The sequence below is a fragment of the Notechis scutatus genome, chromosome 1 (genome assembly GCF_049901735.1).
Source record: "Notechis scutatus isolate UNSWTSFEM ecotype Mainland chromosome 1, rNotScu1.2, whole genome shotgun sequence".
NCBI lineage: Eukaryota > Metazoa > Chordata > Lepidosauria > Squamata > Elapidae > Notechis > Notechis scutatus.
Window position 1 is genome coordinate 179,780,356 of NC_142009.1, and position 16,593 is coordinate 179,796,948.

Sequence of the window (16,593 nt, forward strand, 5' to 3'; positions counted from 1 at the left end):
CCACTCAGATCATACTACAACAGGCTCTAACAAAATAAGTATTTTTGTTTTTTTAGAAGGTAAGCCCTGCAAGATGGAAGTTGACACGGGCTCTGCACTTTCCATAATCTCCTGGGAAACTCTAAAGAAGATGCTTCCAAGGATGTCCAAGAAGAAGCTCCTGAACTGCCACCTGACTCTGCGTGATTATCAAGGCAGGACCATCCCTGTCCTCGGGAAAGGCAAGTTTTTAATCCAATTCAAAAACTTCAAAGGCCACTTGCCTTTAGTAGTGGTAGATGGTGCCCTCCCTAGTTTGCTAGGATTAGACTGGTTCCCTGCTCTTGGTCTCAGCATAACTGGTATCCACGCTGTTTCAACCTCTGAAGTAGATACTCTATTCAGAGACTATTCTGATGTATTCAGCGAAGATTTAGGGTGTTACTCTGGTACCCCTATTTCATTCAATGTAGACTCACAGGCAACTCCCATCCGTCTGAAACCACGTAGGGTACCCTTTGCTATCCGCCCCAAATTAGATATGGAGCTAGATAAATTACTAAAGCAAGGGGTATTAGAACCAGTAGATTTTGCGAAATGGGAGACCCACATAGTCACCCCGCTTAAGAAAGACGGCAACGTGAGAATCTGCGCTAATTACAAGACGTCCCTGAATAGGTTCCTACAAATCAGCGCCTACCCTGTCCCTGTCATCCAACATTCCTTTGAGCCTGGGACTATTTTTGCAAAATTAGATATGTCCCAGGCCTACCAACAGTTCCCTGTAGATGACCAAACTGCAGAATTACAAACCATAGTCACCCATAGGGGTGCATTTAAGTGCAGGCGCCTCCAGTTTGGCGTAAGTGTAGCCCCTGAGATTTTTCAATCCCTAATGGAGAGGCTTCTCCAAGGACTCCCAGGCGTAGTCCCTTATTTTGAGGACATTTTGGTTTCAGCCATGGATAAACCACAACTAATACATAGAGTCAGAGCAGTCCTTGAGCGTTTCAGACAGCATGGCCTTAAACTTAAAAGGGACAAGTGCACCATTGCCACTAAGCAAGTGGACTTTTTAGGTTATAGAATTGACGCCTCTGGTATACACCCAATTGAGTCCAAAGTCAGGGCTATCCACGAGGCACCCACACCTTCCAACAAGACTGAGCTTCAAGCCTTCTTAGGGCTTCTAAATTTCTACACTGCATTCCTTCCACATAAAGCCTCCATAGCAGAACCTCTGCACAGACTTTTGGACAAACAATCCCTCTGACATTGGGGACCAAGGGAAGCCCATGCCTTCCAATCCGTCAAGTCCTTGCTCACATCCAATGCAGTATTAATTCAATTCAATCAAGCAGCTACCTTTAGTCCTGGCTGCAGACGCTTCCCCCTTTGGCGTAGGGGCTGTTCTGAGCCACAGGCTGCCCAATGCCTCTGAGGCACCAATTGCCTTTTTCTCAAGAACCTTCTCTTCAGCAGAACGAAACTACAGCCAAATTGACAAAGAGGCTTTGGCTGCAGTTGCTGCTGTTAAAAAATTTCATGAATTTCTTTTTGGGTACCATTTCGAACTAATAACAGATCACAAGCCACTGTTAGGCCTTTTGTCTGGGGACAAACAAACCCCTCAGGTTCTATCCCCAAGGATGACCAGATGGATCCTATTCCTGGCTGCTTATTCTTACACGCTGATTCATCGCCCGGGGAAGAACCTGTGCCCCGCAGATACCCTCAGTCGATGCCCTCTGCCTGTTCCGGTTGAAGATCCTGCACCCATCCACGCTATCTTCGAGGTCAACGATCTCAACCTGCCCATTACTGCCCATGACATTGCTGCTCACTCCTCAAGGGACAAGGTAATCGCCCAAGTCCTGGACTGGGTGGGGAGGGGGTGGCCAGCAATTCATTACACCCCTGAATTCCTGCCTTTCAAGACTCGCCAGCAGGAGCTGTCATCCCTACAGGGTTGTTTGCTGTGGGGAACAAGGGTTGTCATCCCTGCTAAACTACAAGGGCCAGTCTTAAAGGTCCTGCATGAAGGCCACCCTGGCATCGTCAGGATGAAGGCCCTGGCCCGCAGCTACGTATGGTGGCCAGGCATGGATGCCCAGATCTCCAGCTGGGTAAGCACGTGCCAACCATGCCAGGCTACCAGGCCAGCTCCACCATCATCTACTCTTGCCAGGTGGGAAGACGCCGGGGCCCGTTGGTCCCGGCTGCATATTGATCTGGCAGGCCCTGTGCATGGGCGAACTTTCCTAGTCATTGTGGATTCGTTTTCAAAGTGGATAGACCTGGCCCTGCTGCCCTCCACAACCACTCTTGCTATCACAAAAGCCCTAACTAGAGTATTTGTCACCCATGGCCTCCCAGACACCCTTGTATCCGACAATGGTCCCCAGTTCACCTCGTGCGAATTTGAGGTCTTTGCAGCCAACCTGGGCATCAGGCACGCTCTCACAGCCCCTTTTCACCCTGCTAGCAATGGGATGGCTGAAAGGGCAGTCAGGTCAGTAAAGGAGGCCCTGGAGAGGTTTGGCCCACTTGACTGGCACTCCAAACTTTCCAGGTACCTACTGACCCAGCACACAACCCCCTGTACCACCACCAATAAGTCCCCTGCAGAGCTCCTAATGGGCAGACGCCTTAGAACCACCCTGGATAGGCTGCACCCCCATTACACCCCAGTTACCCCTTTGGCATCTGACAGCCAGGCCAGGGAGTTCGCCCTGCATGACCTGGTCTATGCAAGGAATTACGCTGGCCATCCCTTATGGGTGCCAGGGCAAGTCGTGGCTATAACGGGGCCTAAGTCCTACAGGGTGCTCCTGGACGACGGTCGTACCTGGCGTCGGCACATCGACCAGCTGAGGAGGTGTTGGAGACCGGCACGCGGCACGGTCGACCACGCAGTGCCAGGCGTTGAGAGTGGCCGATGCCGGACGGAGCCGACGCTGCCCGCCAAGTGAACTGGTCTACCCACCGAGCGCTGAGACTTCCCCGCCAAGCGAACCGGTCTACCCACCACGCGTTAAGACTTTCCCGAAGCAAGCCGAGTGAAGGAGCCTACCTGGACTGCCGCCTGGTCCTCTAGCAGAGGCGCTCGTCGACGAAACTCCAGCTCCTGCAGGCTCCAGCACAACCCAGAAGAAGGACTCCTTCCCAGCTGAAAATCCACCCGGACTAAGGCGATCCGGCCGCCAGCGCAGGCGGCCGGCCTATCTAAAGAACTACGCATGCTCCTGGCCGGGGGAAAGGAGTGTTGTATTCACTGACTGACAGTTCCCAATCCGGTCCGCGTTTCTGGCGGGAGCGCCGATCGCTCCCATTGGTTGATGCCGTTTGACAGCCGGCTATAAAAGGAGCTGTCAAAAGGCATCAGCTGTTGCCGCCAGCTGACTGCCTGTTAGCCCCGGCAGCCGCAGCAACCCTTTATTCACCGAATAAAGCCTTTCGCTGTTAGCTGTGTCTGCCTCGTATCTACCGCCGCTCCACAACACCTCCAGAGCAAGAAAACCAACACTGAGGAATAGGGGGCATGCGTAAGCGCACCAACATGCCTACCGTCCCTGTCCTATTGTTTCTTTTTATTTTTCTTATATGTATCCATTTCATGTCTTCATAACTATGTTTATACTTGTACTTATTATCTTGTAAGCGATTGACAAATAAAATAAAAAAATAAAAATAAAAAATAAAAAAAAAAATATGGGCAAGATCCAGATTTCTATCCGATGTATCGGTGACCTGATCGTACCAGCTGCCCCTTTCCTCCGCCAAATAAATTTCTTTTTAGTCTCTTCGAGTCAGTACTGACTCTTGGAAACTGCTTACCTACCAGTTCCTACTTGTTGTTTGGTAAAGTTTTTAGGAAGTGGTTTACTCTTGCTTGCTTTTCCCTAAGGCTATACGAAATGCCCATTTGTGATACGAAAAAAAATTTGTGATACGAAATGCCCATTTCCTGAAATGCATTATTGGAACCGCTAAAAGCACAGATGAATAACTGTAACAGGGGAGGGATGTTTGGCTGTCAACTCAGAACAGTCACCGCCATACGGCCAGCGATGCCTAATTGTTGGCTGCCTCTTGTTCTCCATCCTTAATGTGAAACGTGGAGTGCATAGCAAAGTTATGCTCTGTGAGAGATTTCTGCGTCAGGAGAATTCATCCAAATCTCGATATTTTTGATCCAGACTACGAGATCTTGCCACCGCTTCGCTTCTGGGACACGTGCTAGGCGGCAGCGGGCGCTCTGCCTTCCAGCGCGTTTGGATGACGTCATCAGGGCGCGCCTTCAAAGCGGCTCCTTGTTCGGGCGGGTCGTGGGGGAGGGCGTGAGCAGAAGGTGGCGTGATGGGGCTGCTGGTGACCCCTGTGATGCGGAAGTGTCTTCCCAGGTAGATTCCGACGACCGAAAGGGGAAGGATACCTTCAGTTTCGGCCACCTTAGTAGGATGGAGTAGGGGGATTGAAGGAATGCCCAACAACCACAGCCCTCCTTCTCCGCTTGCTCTGAGCGGTCCCGCTGTCCCCGGGGATTTACTTAAAAGTCCCACCGAGTTCGGAGTTCTGATAGTTGAACTCTGCCGTGTTGAATAAGCTCGATTCGCATGTTGCGTGTATGGCCACGCATGAAACCCCGGAGAGACGGTGTCAGCTGGGCGTCCACAGCGTAGATTACACTTGCTCCCTCCTCTCATGGATAACGCGCTGCAAGCGAGCAAAAGATACTTAGCCGATTTTGAGCACCAAAACGGTAGAAATCTTCTCGCGCATGGCATTGCACTGCACATGATAATAAATGATTGAATCGGTGTTCCTAGTTGTAAGCAAGCTTGAACTGTAAGGGCAAACATTTTGATTTATCAACTGAATTCGCATTGCGGGACTAAGGAGTGATCTGAGACCACTGGAGCTTGCCCTGCATCCAAGGGCAGGGACAATTAATTTTCTGCTACGAAATAAACAATCAAAAATATCAGTGTTCAGCTGTTTGGAAATTAGGATAGAGAATTGGGCTTTGCATATGTATAAAATAATAAAAATAACAAAGACAGGATAAAAAAATGTAAAATTAAAAACAGATGGACTTTATTAATTAGTACAAATATATTTCCCACGTGTTTTATGTCATTCTATTGAGTCCCAGATTCTACGATGTTCAGAGGAAAACAGTAGAGAAAGAGCATTAGGAGAAAACTGTACCAAAGTCATGTGAAGTCCCATATGTCTGCCCGGTATTCTTGAAGTTATATATTTGTATCAGAGCAATAGAGGGAGAAAATCTTTGTACTGTATATTGAAAAAAAAACCTGCATCAAATGGATTTATCATTTTGAGAAATATGCAGTAGAATGAAAGACATGTCTAAAAACAAGTCTAACAAAAATATATAATTTGCTTTATGTATTTACATTTGCTGTGGCAGAGATATGTCTGACCTTGAGTTTCTTGTTTCAGATTGAAACCATTTAGCAGGTTGCAAATCACACTACGACACTTAGTAAGTATGGAAGTTGGGTGAATAAATATTTGTTTAAAATACAATAGCCAGAATGCAAAGACTAATTCCTCAGTGCCAATGAGTTTGTTGATTTGTGCTTTTTAAATAGCAATCTCTCAAGGCAAAAGGAAAAATAGTTTTGAAAATGAAGGAAGTTTGTGACAAAACTATAATCTGGTAATCTTCCGTTTCAAGACAGGATAAGGGTAAAATCTGAAGAACATCAGATAGTTAAATAATATGGTTAGAATGAGATTAAGAACAAGGGCTAACCAAAGGTATTATAAGGAATGTAAGAAAGAGTTCTATGTCTGGAGTATTCTGTTCAAAATTGGTGGAGGTTCTTATAGTCAGTATTGGGTACTTCTGTAGTTTTCTGTTCAAAGTACTTATCTTAAAAATAGCCATTTTTAGTACATACTAATTATGTTTTTAATATCTTCTGCAGAATTGCAGATTATATAGAATTGCCAACCAATCTGTCATTGGAGCATCAGCTTAATTAAAATCTTTGTCATTCCATACAGAGTATGACGAAGGATCCTTCAGCTGAAGTTCTCTTGGAAAAAAGAGGGTGTGCTGGCATTATTACCATGAACAGACCAAAAGCTCTGAATGCACTTACTCTTTCCATGCTTCAACAGATCTATCCCCAGTTAAAGGTTGGTGGCGTTACATGAAACTAAGGTTATCACAATACCAAAGTGTTTTAAATACAAGTAGTCCTTGACTTACAGCCACTATTGAGCCCAAAATTTATGTTGTTAAGTGAGATGTTTGTTAATTGAGTTTTGCCCCATTTTACAACCTTGCCATAGTGGTTAAATGAATCATTGCAGTTGAGAAGCTAGTAACATGGTTGTTAAGTGAACCTGGCTTCCCCATTGACTTGGATTCTCAGATGGTCACAACATGACTTTGGTACACGGCAACAATCATAAGTATGAGTCAGTTGCCAAGCATCTGCATTTTGATGACATCATCATGGGGATGCTACAAAGGTCATAAGTGTGAAAAATGGTCACTTTTTTCAGTGCCATTGTAACTTTGAATGATCACTAAATGAACTGTTGTAAGTTAAAGTCTACCTGTAAAGCAATTGATGAATGGGTTGACAGAAGACATATGAGACTGGCTAAACAAAGATGGCACTTCTAGTCAGGGGTGGGATTCTACCAGTTCGCACCTATTCGGTAGAACCAGTTGTTAACATTCTAAGCAGTTTGGAGAACCGGTTGTTAGAAGAAATTACTGGCCTAATCCTGTAAGGAAGGCAGGAAGGAAACATTCTGGTGTTGCTTACAGAAACTGCCTCTCCGTTAACCCTTATTACCTTCTTGGCAGGACTAGGCTTCCTGTCTCAGGAACGTCTCTGGAGTTTTCCCCCCCCTCTTTTGCTGGTACTTTGCTTGTGTGGAGTAACCATTCAAAGTTACAATGGCACTGAAAAAAGTGACTTATGACCATTTTTCACACTTACGACTGTTGCAGCATTCCCACAGTCATGAAAGGTCAGGCGAGGAGATGCGTGCCTCGATGTGAGTGATATTGAGTTGGCTACATTCAGCCAATAACGACCACCAAGCCATGTCCACCCAGTCACATCACCAAGCCACACCCACCACCTAAGCCACGCCCTCAGAACCATTTCTTCCTATTATTTCTTTCAGAAGTGGGAGCAGGATCCTGAAACTTACCTAATATTAATAAAGGGAGCTGGTGAAAAAGTGTTCTGTGCTGGAGGTGATATAAAAGGTGAGAATGTGAACATTTTTTTTATGAAGTTCAGGGCTTTGTCCTTGGTTTTGAATCCAAGGAAATAGCATCCTTCCCTCCATTGAGTGCTAATACCAGGATGGCCTATTGACATGAACTCCTTATCTTTGAACCTGAAAGGACTTCATTTCCTCAGGCCTCATTTGATTTTGGATGATCCACTCTCTATCCTAGCTCACCATAGTTAACAGAATGTGCTAACTTGTGAAAGGAGTTATGGAAGCTGGACGGAAAGAAAAAATGAGGAATATTTTGCAATATTAAATGTTGTCATCATTAAGTTTGACATTTGTTTTGTTTTTTAGCTATCAGTGAAGCAGGAAAACATGGCGACAGATTAAGAAAAGATTTTTTCAGAGAAGAATACAGATTGAACAATGCCACTGGTGTGTGTACTTTTTATAGTATCCCTTTAATAACTTCTTTTTGACTTGATCTCTGCAGTGAAAATTCTGTTTCAAGATAATAGATATTTATCGTGTAAGCCAATAAAGCCTGTTCTGCCTGGTATCTTTGATGGGGAACTCTTTTCCATATTTAGGAGTGAAAGCTGTTCATTTAAAGAAGCACAGCAGACAAGAATGAAACTTTATGAAAGGGTTTTCAAATTATTTTCTTAGATCATTTTAACATCATATCCCAGAAGATAAAGACTGAGTGCTATATCCCCTTATGTGCAAAATTTATATTATTTGAATATATGCTTAGTAGTATTTACCTACAGTTCCTGCTAAGAGTGTCCCCATTTCATGGTTATATTGCATACTATATAAGTAAAGCTAGTAAAAAACATTAAAGATGGGATATTGAAACCTTCTTGTTTATTTGGTTTTTCATTTTTTCTTAAGTTATTCCAAGAATGGTATTTCCACATTTAAAATGTAAACCTCTGATTACGGAATGTTCTCCTTGCTGAGACCTATCTGACATTTAATATGTTTTTCTTTAGACAATGAAAAAATAAGCATTTCTTTATGCACCATTCCTGTAGATCTTAATCTGGTTATTAATTGTGGTACTGCCAGCTTTTTTTTCCGTTTTGGTGTCTGCTATGTTTTACAAGGTGATTATTGTAGTCAGGTTAAATGAACAGCTGGTTTTTCCTCCCAAAACAGCATTAACAATGAAAAAAAAACCAGCATCTTAAATATAAAAATATATTTTAAAATGCTCTTAATGATGAAAAAAAAGGATTGATTTTTTTAAACTTCCCCCTTTGAACATTTTGTTCACATTATAAAGAGGTATTTCTTTAGATAAGCGTGCATTCTAATATTTTAAGTAGGATAACGTGTTGTATAATTTTTAACAGGTACCTGCAAGAAACCTTATGTGGCACTTATTGATGGAATTACGATGGGCGGTGTAAGTGGAAACATTCTGTACAATTAACAGATTGGTTTGCCTTGTGTTCACAACTAGTCTTAAAAATTGTGGGTGAACCAGCTACAGTAATTTCAAGCAATCTTATTTGATGGATAAAATTGACATTTATATATGTATAAGAAGAAAAGGTTCACAATAATTCTGTCTTCTCATACTGAATGTTCATCATGCTGCTTTGTTAAATTACTAGTAAAAAAACTATTTTTGGATGCAAAAATCCCAAACAACTATGGTAAGGAAAATGAAAATACTTTAAAAGACATTATTCCAGGAGGAAGAATATCTAAAGGTACAAGGTGAAAAGTGTCTTAAAAAAACAGTAGATGAAAGAGTAGGGAGGAACTATTTAAGAAACAGCATTGGGAAGGAACAACCTCTATAGCAAATAAAGGCTAAACAAACAAGATAATCAGGGATTCTACCCGATTTTAAATACAATTTTTTTTGAGAAAGTTACTGAAGGAATTTCTGCCTGGTACTGTTGCCCACTACATAACTAGCAGTATGATGCCAATGACCATCTTACATTGGTTGTGCTAAAGGTTTGTGCTCTTGGAAAGAGCATACTGCTTGTAGAATCTAGCTTCCTTTTGCTAATATTTGGATGGTGTCACATAAGCAGTGCTTGAATACAAATGCATAATAACAAGCACATAATAACAAGCACTGTATTATTCTTTGCCTTTTGCAAAGAAAAGCAGTTGTGTGCTTTAACTTACATAGGATTGGGAATGTTCTCCTATTGTCTCTTGTATCTTTCTCTTCTTCTGCTCCCTTGGGAATAGTCAATCCTTAAAAAGCTAGGTGTAATCATTGTCTGACTGCAAATGATGTAGTCTAGTCACTAGGCTTGTGTAGACCCCCTTTTCATTATATGCAGGCTCTGGAACGATCCTCACTGGGGCAGTGATGGTGCAGACTGTCACCCATTACACCCAAAGCAATATTGGATGTGGCTTGCAGATCAGTTAGTTTGTCAAGCTGTCATAATCTCTGTAGGCTGAGAAACCAGTGTATCAAGATCACTGATACTGCTGCTTGACTTTCACACATTTATTTGAGCCAGACAGGAAAATCCAGTATTGAAGGAGGGGAATGACCAAAGGAAACAATGTTTATTCAGGACTTGGTCTTAGTTCCTCAGCTGTATTGAGCAATCCCATGAGACTTCAGCCCATTCTCAGGCACTAGAGCAGAGATGTAAGAATGGAAGGAGGTTGTTGAAGTCAGCTTGCTCTTTTCCATTTCTGGCTTCTTAGACAACTCAATTCCAAAATGTGCTATTGAGATCAGGTATGCACTTCTCTATCCTCTTGTATACAAGGATGTCTGTAGAATTCCTCAAGGTTTAAACTTCCAGGTACTGAGGGGGAGTTGAAAGTGTATGTTTTTGCCTTATTAAAGAATAAAAATAATATTGTAGTTATATAATAATACCAGTAGTATAAATAAAAGAAAATAATAATAATCACCACCACCACCACGGAAAGATTAACCAAAATAATTACAACAACATTAATAAAAAAATAAAAGTATAAATGTCAAATTAAAAATAACTATATGATCTAAATTAGCAATTTACAGTGTATTATTTTGTTGTCATCGTTCCTTCAGGTCAGTCTCAACTCCTAATGTCTACTAGGACAAGTCTATGCAATTTCCTTGCCAATATTTTTGGAAGTGGTTTGCCCTTCCTCCTTCTTAAGGCTCACAAGAAGCGACTAGGCCCAAGGTCACCTGGCTGACTTTAGGCTTAAGGCAGGATTAACACTCACAGTCTCCTGGTAGCTTGCCCAGTGACTTTAACCACTCCACAAAATTGGCTCTCAAACGCTATATATATGATGCAAAAAAATAACACGAATAAAATTGAAATTTAAAAGGAGAGTAAAAATTGGATTAATCAAGTAACCTTGCTGATATCCAATGACCCAGGCAAAATTATTTGTTTCAGTTGACTTATGACTAGTTGCTTAGCATCAGCTTACCAAAAAAAGATACTTATGACTAGGATTTGATGTTCCAGTAGCTGCCATTCCCACAGTTATGACTGCATTTTGGGTGCTTGGCAACCAGCCTGTTTACAGCATCCGGTGGTCACATGGCCACAATTTACAGAGTTTTTTGTCAGAAATCTTTAGCCTTCAGAAAAAGCCTTTAAACCTGGCTTTATCAACTGGCATGGGGTCCTTGGGAGAAGCTGCTGGATGAAGGTGATTGTACACTAACACAGAAGGCAGCCTGTCTCTTCCTTCCAAACTCTTGTTTTTAGCTTGTTTTAATTGTTGTAATTTTAATGCATTTTTATATTTATAATTGTTGGATTTTTTTTGTTAATTTGATATAACCCACTCAAAGTTTCTGAACTGTGAGGTAGGAAACAAATTTCATTCATTCATTGAGAGTTTCAGCAAAAATGACTGTGGCATTCGCTTTATAACGGTGATTCCTTTAATGATCATTGCAGAAAAAAAGTCATGAAATTGGTCAGTCATGTGATGACTTGCTTAACCACCTGCATGACTTATGACCATAGTTCTGGTCTCAATTATGGCTGCAAGCCAAGGAGTATCTTATATCTAAACATTCTTACAGTAATGACATCTTTGAAAAGGTAAGATTTGGATGCAGACTGGATCTATTTTAAGACAGAGTTTGCTTAACCATAGTTTACTAAATAAATAACATTTGGCCAATGTTCATTCATACTATGCCTAAATCACACTTCGATGCATTGCATAGCAAAAAGGTAAAGGTGTCTCACAATTGTTTGCAGTAGCAGCCAAATTAAAGCAAAACTGTTGATGGGCCTTGCATGGTTAAAATGCATCCTGAAATAGTAGATAATTGTATCTTTTTTTGTCAGTTGACTTAGAGTTTCCTGCTGAAATCATATGTTTTCAGATGGCTTGTGGCCAAATGGAACTGAGGCAGAACAGGCAAACAGCAATTCAGATAAAATATTGGAGGTGGAACAGAACAGAAAGCAGACTACTTCCTTTTGAACAAGGCAGCTGAAGCTTTTAAGAACGTTTCAGGCCATCGGTTGACTAGAAATGCACGTAAATGGAATAAATTGAGTTTTAAATGGATTACATTAGTCCAATAAGACATATAATGCAGGAACCAAATTGATGTTCACAAGACTGGTTTTTAGGATGTTTTGTTTTCTACTCATTGATTAAATCTGGTCTATCACAGAGTCATTGCTTATAAAAATGAAGGTGTAGCCCAGCCTTAGTTACAGAAGCCAACTGAATGGTGTTGGGCAAAACATTTTCCAAAAATTTCACCAAGAAAACTGAAGAAACCTGTTCAGGCAGTTGCCAAGAGACAACACTGACTTGAAGTACCCACCCTCCCAAAACCAAAAGTGAGAAATAGGCTATGTGAGGAAGTATGTACGATTTGAAGTTCTCTGAGAATCCAGTTTTTGCTCCAGATTTGTTTCTACTGGTGACTCAGCAATAAGGATATTTTATTTGATCATATAACATCGGTAGTGAATTTTCATAGCCCTTTATTCAGTATTAAATTTTCTTACTAATTTTTGAATGCACTTGAACCAGGCCAAAAGATTAGGCAATGTTAGCAGCTGATTTTTACAAGCATGCATGAAAATATAAATAGGTTAAAAGTATCTATAGTATTTTTAGCACTATGTAGTAAAAGGTCTTCTTACGGGGAGCATCAGTAAATAAAGCTGCAGATGGCTGTATAAAAATAAAAGCAGATTGTGATTTCTCTGTGACTAGCTCCTGGTGGAATGAATGTAACAAATTAAAGACCAATGACTTCCTGTTTCTGTTGGGAATAGTGAAGCAGAAATAACTTACCAGGGTAAAAGGTGCAAGGGAAATTTCAGATAACAGCAGTTTTATTCCACCACAGGAGCAGTCTATTTACTATTGTTTTTCAAAAATGTCCTCACGGAGTTTATGGAAGTTATTTCTCATCAAGAACAAAAAAAGGCATCTAAGGAGCAAACCCCATTGACTTCTGTTGGTTTGCTTCCATGTGCAAATTGCCTAGGATTTCTAAAAGGGTAGTTGGGCTGGTCTGTTATTGAAAGAAACAGCTAAGAGCCCTGAAGCGTCTCAAAAACCAACACATCTGGTGTGATGGTAGTCTCCTAGAGCAGGGGTCGCCAACCTTTTGGACCTCAGGGACCACCAAACTCATAATTTTAGATCCCAGGGACCACTAACCAGTTTTGTGGGTGTGGCCTAATTTGTGGGTGTGGCTTGATGGTCATGTGACTGGCTGGGCATGGCTTGTATGTAAATATTATAAATTTATATAAATATTGATTTTTATAAAAAATGAGCAACTTTTACCCAAAATCAGGCAAAGCAGACAGGCAGATTGAGTTGCTCACAGAATCATTCAGTGATCTATCTATCTGCCATCGGCTAGCTCAGTCTCTCAAATTTGCTTGCTGTGAGTCTGCACTGAATTTGCTTGCAAGCAAACCTTCAGTCCTAAGGGAGGTTCGGCTATGCTGAGCCAGCCGAAGATCTAAAGACTTGTAGAAAGCAAGAAATCCAACCATTTCCTGCTTCCTAGCTAATCTAAATCTCCCACCACAGCAGAACAGATGATGGTCGAGAAAAGGAAAAATATCAATTTAGCAGGCAAGTTTACCAGGTAAGGAGTGAGTGGGCGGGGAGAGTTCTTGCGGGCCATGTGGGCGGCGCAGCCTTGTGTTTCTGCACAGCCTGGATTAATTGCTTTGTGGAGGTGCTCTGGGGGTGAGATTTCTCTGCGGCCCACCAAAATTTTCTCACGGCCCACCAGTGGGCCGCAGCCCACCAGTTGGCGACCACTGTTCTAGAGCTTTCATTACACATATATTATCCTTAGTTGGGAGGGGTATATACAAATGGGAATTAAAACATAGTTTAAATTAACAATAGCCAGATGTATAGGTATTGACAATCCTGTTCCAGCTTAAATGAATTCTAAGTAAATGAAGTACTGTGGTGATTGGGAATAATCTATTCATGTCCCAGCTAAAGCTATTGTAGTGCAATATTTTTTGTTGTTTCTGTTCAAGAAGTGTTGTCTTTTCTCTTTTTTTGTATCATGTTTGTAAATATGTGCTAATGTAGCTTCAGTGTCAGAAAAAGCACAATGTGAACTAAAAGTTGTATTAATATGGATAGGAGGAAAAGTAAGAGCTGCATGTGTGCATAGATGCTTTTTTGGATTGCAATAAGATACATACTTTTAATTCATATAAACAAACATACTGGGTTGTAGATGTTGGTGTAATTATGAAATACATTTCTTTATCCAAAGCTCAAATCAAAAGCACATATTAAAAAAACCTTGATAGTTAATCCAAAACCAGCATCTGATTCAGTGTTCTGTTCTTATAGTGAGCAAGTAGATGCCTCTATAGAATTCCTAATGGAAAATGCAGTGTGACAATACCTTTCCATTAAATTCTCTGGCAACTGGGTTCAAAAGATCTTTTGGCTTAGCTTGGTTTCCATTAATTATGTTCCTGCAGTGGTTCTGAGTGACAGGTTCTCTGTTTCCCTCTTCCTCATTGCTCTTCCATACATCTCAGCATTAGTATGTACAATCTGTTAACATCTAATGACAGTAGCTGTCTAATGTTTTATACACAATTATTTTTAACTGTCTAATTATATGTATGTATGTCTAATTCATTTAACTGTAGAGCCAGGTCCACATAGTGGTATAATATTGCATTTTGACAGTGGAAGAGGACTTTATGTCCCAATGGCAGATAAAATTGTGGAACCATTTTCTTGGAGAAGGGAAGCTCTGATTTCAAACCTCCACTATCTGTTATTGGAAACGGCTTCAGGAGTCAACCTTGAGGCAAAATCCGGAGCTAGAGACCCGGAAGCAGTTCGTGACCGTGTACAATCACGTTCTGGTAACTCTTGCAACACAGCTGGAACTAATCTTATCAGCTCTGCTGTTCCATTAGACTATTTCAGTGACACGGAAAGGGAGGATCTGCTGCTTGGGTAACAGTTTATCCTCCATATTAAATTACCCAGGCCTCATGCTCTGGAGAGGACACTCCAGCTTTGCATCCAGCATTGAACCAACATGGGAAGTGGCAGTCACCGGTTTCATAGCACGATACCATAGTCTCTTGAGACTGAAGGATGATTGCATTTTTGGTATAGTATTCTTCTTACTTGTAAATGTTAACATCTGCATGCAAGTGCCAGATGAAGCCATTTAAGGATTAAAGATGTCAACATTATGCAAATGAAGACTCTATTTCTGGATTCTGAGTTAGATGAGACATTTGAGGTGTACAACTTCTTGGACAAGGCTATTGATTGGATGAAGATAAGTAAAAATTGAATTCAGAGATTAGTGTAGAAAGCTCTTCTGGGGAATTATTATTTAGCATTTGTAAGTGGAAGTGTTGACAATTGAGAGCATTCATCAATCCAGTCTGGTTGCCGGTGGCTTATTATAGTCACTGACATGTAGCTCTTCCCAGAGCTAAGATATAGAATATTATGGAAGGGACCTTGGAGGGCTTCTAGTCCAATGCTGCTCAAGCAGGGGACTCTTTAACATTTGAGACAAGTGGCTGTCCAATGTCGTCTTAAAAGCCTCCAGGGATGAAGCACCCACAACTTTTGAAGGCAAGCTGTTCCACTGGTTAATTATTCTCACTGTTAGGAAGTTTCTCCTTGGTTCTAGGTTGCTTCTCTCCTTGCTTAGTTTCCGTCCATTGTTTCTTGTCTTGCCTTCTGGTGCTTTGGAAAATAGGTTGACCCTGTCTTCTTTGTGGCAGCCCCTCAAATATTGGAACACTGCTATCATGACATCCGTAGTCCTTCTTTTCTCTGGACTCTGCCATACCCAATTCCTGCAACTGTTCTTCATATGTTATGCCACTTTTTGTTCTCTATGTATTTTCATACAAATATTAGATACTACATAGCATTGTAGGTAGGCCACTTAGCTTTGAGATTAAAATATTAATTTTGTTTTCCCTTTTCTCCCTCCCTTACGTGTATCCCCTCCCCCATGAAGTCAAACAAAATTCTGTATTCTGAGAAAAAGAAGTTTAAGAATAATAAATGAATTCTTGTGATGGCTCTGAAGAACAACTTTAAAATAGTTCACACATTGAAATATGTGATGTAGTTATTAATATATTCACAACTCAGTGACATCCAATTAGCCATGTGCTCCTATGCTTTGGAATAAGTAAATCCATCTTCCATATTCAAATTATCTACAGCTTGATGACAGATTGTAAGGAATTGTGATAATGATACAGATAAGGATAGCTGAACCTTTTTTTAATAAGCACTTGGTTGAACGTTCTTATGGCATTGTCCCCTGTACATTTTGATAAATAGCCACTGATGCCATTTTGCACATAATTGGCAATTATTTCGGGGGATTTTTGTGTGCTTGATAAAATGTTCAGCTCAGCCAAAAGTACAATAAAGTAATTGCAAAGGATGAGGATTTAAAGTTCAAGATGGAACAATAAGGAATATGTTTGAGTTTTAGACTCCTCTTGGAGATTTCTAGCATCACATCCTAGTTGTCTTTACAAGTACTGAAATGTCATCCTATCCCTAGCATCATAGGAGGTAGGGTCATAGAAAGTTGCTTATAACTGTTTACACTATTGTTCCAAGTAGCTTAGTCTGGCAATGAGTGTCCATAATTGATGAATTTTTCCAGCTGTGCAGGGAACTACAAAGGATTGAACCAGGAATCTTTGCATGCAAACCACATGAGCTAGGGTCCTTCCATTGAAATTGCTTTAAAATTTCTGGAGTTCAGGTTTGAGCTTCTTCGGCGACAGACCAAAACCGTGACTCTGCTCGGTTTCGATCTGTGCTCGCCGCTGGAGCGCCCCGAGCCAGCTGGTTTCAGGGCTAAGCCACCCCGTAGAGGGGGTGAAGAATGGGGGAGACTGC

At 41.4% G+C, this 16,593-nt stretch overlaps 2 protein-coding genes across 3 annotated transcripts in view; one reads left to right on the forward strand and one right to left on the reverse strand.

Moving 5' to 3' along the window:
• Window positions 1-4,239: 4,239 nt before the first annotated feature.
• Window positions 4,240-16,593, forward strand: part of HIBCH (3-hydroxyisobutyryl-CoA hydrolase) — a 50,190-nt gene continuing 37,836 nt past the window's right edge. The window contains exons 1-6 of one of the 2 annotated variants that reach the window (XM_026668002.2): window positions 4,240-4,382; window positions 5,446-5,488; window positions 6,016-6,150; window positions 7,159-7,243; window positions 7,570-7,650; window positions 8,577-8,629. In XM_026668002.2, the coding sequence (XP_026523787.1) occupies window positions 4,339-4,382; window positions 5,446-5,488; window positions 6,016-6,150; window positions 7,159-7,243; window positions 7,570-7,650; window positions 8,577-8,629 (441 nt within the window). In that variant the 5' untranslated portion in view covers window positions 4,240-4,338. Of the gene's footprint in view, window positions 4,742-5,445; window positions 5,489-6,015; window positions 6,151-7,158; window positions 7,244-7,569; window positions 7,651-8,576; window positions 8,630-16,593 lie in introns of both variants that reach the window. The other variant, XM_026668004.2, reaches the window with a different exon arrangement.
• AKAP19 (A-kinase anchoring protein 19) overlaps window positions 7,650-16,593 on the reverse strand; it is a 69,803-nt gene continuing 60,859 nt past the window's right edge. Inside the window, exon 3 of the transcript XR_015746475.1 lies at window positions 7,650-10,044. The gene's annotated coding sequence lies outside the window, so the exon portion shown is untranslated. The remainder of the gene's footprint in view (window positions 10,045-16,593) is intronic.